Source organism: Protopterus annectens, chromosome 2.part1, assembly GCF_019279795.1.
Source record: "Protopterus annectens isolate FY-2018-M chromosome 2.part1, PAN1.0, whole genome shotgun sequence".
In the NCBI taxonomy this organism is placed as follows: domain Eukaryota; kingdom Metazoa; phylum Chordata; order Ceratodontiformes; family Protopteridae; genus Protopterus; species Protopterus annectens.
In genome coordinates this window covers 28,175,619-28,181,618 of record NC_056729.1, presented here as the reverse complement: position 1 = coordinate 28,181,618, position 6,000 = coordinate 28,175,619, and the positions used below count along the sequence as shown (strand labels likewise).

At 38.1% G+C, this 6,000-nt stretch overlaps 1 protein-coding gene across 1 annotated transcript in view; it reads right to left on the bottom strand.

Annotated features, from left to right (window-relative positions):
• Window positions 1-1,068: 1,068 nt before the first annotated feature.
• LOC122794735 (prolactin-like) overlaps window positions 1,069-6,000 on the bottom strand; it is a 166,967-nt gene continuing 162,035 nt past the window's right edge. Inside the window, exon 4 of the mRNA XM_044063376.1 lies at window positions 1,069-1,535. Within this exon, the coding sequence (XP_043919311.1) occupies window positions 1,335-1,535 (201 nt within the window). The 3' untranslated portion in view covers window positions 1,069-1,334. The remainder of the gene's footprint in view (window positions 1,536-6,000) is intronic.

Sequence of the window (6,000 nt, the reverse complement as noted above, 5' to 3'; positions counted from 1 at the left end):
TCCATCAATTGGAACATGGTCAAGCACTGATGCCCAGTATGGCCTACATACACATTTTCCTAGAAGCTATTGTTATTTGTGCCTGCTTGTTTACTACAGCTTAACACGGGAAGCATGCAGATACTGCTTTTCTGACAACACCAGGTGTAGCCACTACACTACTACACTGCTTCTGTTCTTCTTTCCCTCAGCTTAGCTGTTCATTCTATGCTCACACCTCTGTGGTTGCATTGCATCCTTTTACTGGCCACTGTTTGGGTTTTCAATTGTAAATACTGTCAGCATGGGAGCAAGCAAAAACAGCCAAATTGCAGCCTTTTTTAACTCAGCAATTTTAGCATTTGAAATAATTAACATATAACATAGAAGCATAGGTCAGGCAATATTTGTAGCAAAAATATAGCAAAGATATGTGGGCAAACATGTAAATAAGAAAATGATGTACACAAAACTGTTTACATCAGTTCCATAGTGAGTGCAGAATTCTATGTATTGGTTACATTTCAGTAAAGAACTAATTTAAGATGCTTTGGTAGTGCCCGATAATAACCAAAACTGATGAAAATTGCTTGGGTTTACCTGACAAATGTGTCTCAACAATTCCAAAATATCCACTTAAGTTTATATTAGTGGGACTGCAACAGCAATACCCATTATTTACTTTTACAGAAAATGCTATACTGGTTTGGTGGGCCTTGGAATATACTCATGTTTTACCTGAGCAGGATTAAGAAGACAATTTTAAGCCAAAATGTTGAGAAAGAAGCATTTAGTGAATGACAAAAATATTAGATTTTGATAAATTTATTCACATATTCACGTTATCGACAGACTATAATCCTTCTAACAGACTTTATAATAAGTTACATATCGAATAAATACTATTTGGTACATCATTTGTAAGGAATTGTTGTCCTGTCATAAGATAAGTCAAGCTACTATATGTGTTCCATAAATTATAGAGCACAGACTGCAGTAGTAAGCAATTTAACAGAGTAGCAACTCACCAACCAGAGACTTTACTTCAAATAAGAAGTGCTAGGTAATCAACTACTAAATAATTAAAAAAATTATGAGTGTTTGAACAAAACCATATCATGCATATTGAATACATTTTATTTCTAAACATGCTGGAATGTTGCAATTATGTTTTCAACAACGGTGAAATGACTATTTTCTTGGCAGAATGATATTTCTTAGTCTTATCTCAATGAAGAACACACAATGAAAAAGGAGTAATTGGGTTTACTTTATGACTAAGACAGGACCATTCTTTGTCAACAATTTCCTTAAACAATAACACTAATGAAAACTGTAAAATAAATATGAAAGTTTCAGCATTTATTTTCGGGTACAATCCGGCACTTAAGCATTCTCAGGTAGTTTTGAATTTTATCAGAATCTCTCCTAAAGCAGTGGAGAAGCTCAAAGTCAGTCAACAGTTCGGCCTCAGTATTTTCAGACTCAGATAAATCCTCATTTTTTGGAAGTGGCAGTCCATATAGTGAATTGTTAATAATTTGTAGTGACTTCATCTGTATAAAAAACATAAAAAGCATCAGCAAAACATGTAAATTAGAATAAAAAATGTCTGTCCTCTCATTAGAGGAATCACCAGTTGAATCTCTTAACACAATAAACTACTTTGATGGTAACATTGCCTTAACAGAGAAAGTACAGTTGTGTTAGTTGAACTTACCATAGAAGTAGATGTTTGAATGATCACTGCTGCAGTAGCTATATGGGTTATTTTGTGCCAAAGATATAACAGACAGACAGCTTCCAAACCTTCAGGGCACCTTCTACACACTCAGACTGTCAAGCAGTTTGAGCTAAGCAGAATAAACAAGTTTTGGCACAAAGCCCTTTACAGCTTTTCTGTCAGCAGACAAAGGAAGGCTTAACCTTGAAAGGACAATGCTAGGAGCAACAAAAATTAAATGTTCACACCCTGGCCCAAAAAAAAAAAAAAAAAAAAAAACAAGAGGGAGAAGGGAGGAAGTAGCTACTGCAGCAGTGATTGTTTGATTATCTACTGTTAAGGTAAGTTCAATGTACTATGCTCATCATTTTGATCACTGCTGCAATAGCCTTAGCTATATGGGTAGACTACCAAAGCAAATGACCTTTGGGAAATGGAAGGAGAAGAGTCCAACAGCCCCTGGAGAATGATTCTAACAAGCTTGATCTAGACCTAGAGAAAGAATCAACCTTATAGTGCTTTGTAAAAGTAGGTAGACAGGACCAAGTAGCAGCTTCTAGAATACTTCTACTACTATTAAAGCCATAGATGAAGCCAAGGCCCTGGCAAAGTTGGCCTTAACCCTACCTGGAATGGATTTGTTATGGTGAGTGTGACAGCCTCTCTTTACCCCGGGCCAGTAATCAAGGAGCCTCAGTCCTCACCACTGACACCGGTGAGAGATGGCCACTAAAAACAGAACTGGAGTTGCACAGTATTTTCAGATGCAGCTTTCTGCCTCAAGCACAGTTTCCCCCAAGAGCACACATGGAACATGCCCCAAACCTGGGACTGGACTCTCTGTCTCCTCAGATCCCAAACCAGACTCCCTTTGGAGCACTGTGTCTCAGTTCCAAGTAGCTGACACACCCACACCTGAGTATTTGATTTTCACACACACACACACACACACACACACACACACACACACACACACACACACACACACACACACACACACACACACACTCCTGGGAAAGGCTGGCACAGATTTTCTAGCTGTGCCTCCTCTACTCAGACTATAAGGTAAAATGCTGCCACCAGTCAACTACTCTAAGGCTCTTACAAGGGTATCCAATTATGCTGAGTAAAATCAATATAATATAAATGGTAGAGTGTAACCAAAGCAGTAAGGCTTTTTGGAGTGTCCAAGACATCACTAAAATAAGCACAGGTACCCTCACGATGTTAAAAATATTCTCTAAAAGACCAGCCACAATGAAGGGTATGAAAATATTTAATGATAAATTTAAAATAAAAAACATGAGAATACTAAATATCTAAGTGAAATAAACACCCGAGTTTCAATAACAGAAGGAATAAAAATAAAACAGTTGGACAGATTCAAACAGATGCAGAAAAGCACTGCTGAACTAATCTCACTGTATTTCCTGACCGTCTAAAGAGTAACTGTTCCCTAGCTAACAATTAATTAATATAGCAATGCAAAATTAGATGACGAGATGTTTATTTCCACAAGGCAATGTGATGAGCTTCAAACTTTTAACTGAACTGCACTGAACACAACTAACGGAACTGATGACATAGATCTTTATATCAGGTTCCAAACAAAACAAAACAAACTGCTGTGACAGTTCCATCCTCTCAGTGCTGATTACAGAATGACATCGCATTTGATCACCTGACTCTGGCACAGTGCACACTCAGAGCTTTGCTAAGATTTGTTGCAGTGTTTGAAAATTATAGAACAATTTCAAAAACTTCTACTCTTCCCATCCAAAAATTCTTTGTTTAAACATATACATTTAATCAGTTATAATGACACTGTTGGTACATTTTTTACATAAGCATCTATACAAGTCAGTGTGATAGTCAAATGACAAAAAAATATTTACAAAATTCCAGATAACTATGCTGGCATATGTTACACATGCACTGCCCTATTCTCCCTGGCACAGATGGCAATACCTCACATCATCATAGTGAGTACAACAAAAGGTAATAGCCTTAGACTATCATTTGGAAATAGTCTGTTGTTCCATTTTCTCACCTTCACAAGCAATAAACAGTTAATCCAAAGATCTGTAAGATTTAGTTTTGTCAATATAGTGTCTGAGTTGTCTGTGGACATCCAAAATACAGAGTATCCCTTCTCCCTTGTTTTTAGGTTCAATAAAGAAAATGGGGAGGTGGATAGTTTGGCTTAAAGTAAACTTGGATACCACTTCAGACATAAAAGAAGGATTAGTCCTCAACAAGTCCTGTCTTTAAGGAACATGAGATAGGGTTGACTCATCATAAGAGCTTGCAACTCAGATACCCTTCCTACAAAGGTCAGAGCAATCAGTAAAACTATTTTTCATGTTAAGAATCTCACATCAGCCATATTAGCAAATTCAACTGGAGAAAGTGTTAGCTTCCCTAACACAAAATTAAGATCCCAAGGAGGGGCCACAGGTTTTGTAGGAGGCTTCTTATGCAAAACCTCTTTCATGAACATTTTAACATGAGACTGCATTGAAAGAGGAGGATCAATGGCAGACATGCAGAAATGGCTGATAAATGAACCTTGACAGAGTAACAAGAAAGGCCATAGGATACTAACTCGCACAAATATTTAGAAGTACCCTGGACATTAGTGGAAAGGGTGGGAAAGTATACAGGAACATTCCTGTCCAAGGAAAAGAAAGACATCTGTCTTCTAGGCATTGTTGCATAGAATCCTGAAAAATAATCTTGTCACTTCACTTGATTGTTTGGAGAGGAGGCAAAGAGGTCTTACTTGAGGAACTCCCTACAGATGGATCAAATCTTGGAAGACCCCACCAATCTAGTTTTCATTTGTGAGGGTATGCCCTGGTCCTGCTCAGCTTGTTTGCCACACAATTTTGCTCTGACAGAATGTAGGATGCCTGTAGAGTGAGACTGTGCTGTGAAGCTTCATCCCAAATTAACAGGGCTAGTCTTCCAAGGGGGTACTACATGGTTTCTCCTTGCTTGGTGATGTACCATGTGACTGTGGTATTGCCTGTAACCACTTGAAGAGGCCCCAGGGATCAAAGATAGCTCAGAGAGTTCAGTGTCTTGATCTGGGCAAGCATCTCCTTGAGATGTATGTGCTTGCATCTGTCCTTGGTGTCCCGCACCCCCTGTACATTTATACCTCTTGAAACTGCTCCCCAAGCAAAGTCTGAAGTGATTGTGGTGACAGTTTGATTTGAAGCAGGGAGGGAGGCAGAAGGGGAACCTAGATTTAAGGATATCCACTGTCTTCACCAAAAGATTTCTCTTCTGATAAACCCCAATTTGGGGATTTGAAGAAATAAAGGATATTGATGCTGGGACAAAAGATATTTCAGTTACCACTATATCTTTCTCATGTAAAATTTTGCCAGGGGCATCATGAGAATCATTGACCTAAAAATGCTGAGGTATTCTCTTGCAATGACTAAAGTCTGAGTGGAAAACCTTAGAAATATATTTAAATAAAGATCACTTTTTTTCCTGTGGAAGAAAACCTCTTTGAACTGAAGTGTCTAGTTGACATCCCTGGAACACAATCCTTTGTGAGGGAGTCAAGAAATACTTTTGAATGTTTTTTTGGAATCCCATCTTGTATAAGATATCTCTCACCCAAGACAGAGAATTCTTGACACTTTGAAAAAGACTCTGCAAAGATAAACAAGTCTTCTAAATATGAAAAAATGTGGACGCCCTTTAGCCTGGAGCTAGACATCTTATGTAGACGCCCTTTAGCCTGGAGCTAGACATCTTATGTATACTCCTGGTGCAGTGGATAGTTCAAAGGGTAAGGCAGAGAACTGATAATGTGATCCAGAGACACAAAACCTTATGAAATATCAGAAGTCTGGATGAATAGGAATGTGAAAATAAGCATATTTTAAGTCGTGTTACCACAAAACTTTAAAGAGGAAGAAGAGGTAACAGGTTGTGAAGTGACATCATTTTGAATTTGGGCACCATCACAAACTGGTTTAGGAAAGAAAGATCCAAAACTGGTCTTCAAGCATTTTTTTTCTTTGGCTCTAGGAACATCCTTGAATAAAAACCCTTTCCAAGCTGGGAAGGGAACTGGTTCTACTACTCCTTGGGACAGCATGTGATGAAGAACAGGTGGAAACAAAACAATCTGATTTACATGATGAGGAATGACCCCTTGGAAATGAAGAATTTCCTCCCACTGTCATGTGTAACCTTAATGAATGATTTTCAGAACCCATTTGCCTGATACTATTGGTTACCAAGCTGAAAAATGGAGATTCAGACTTTCTGGAAGA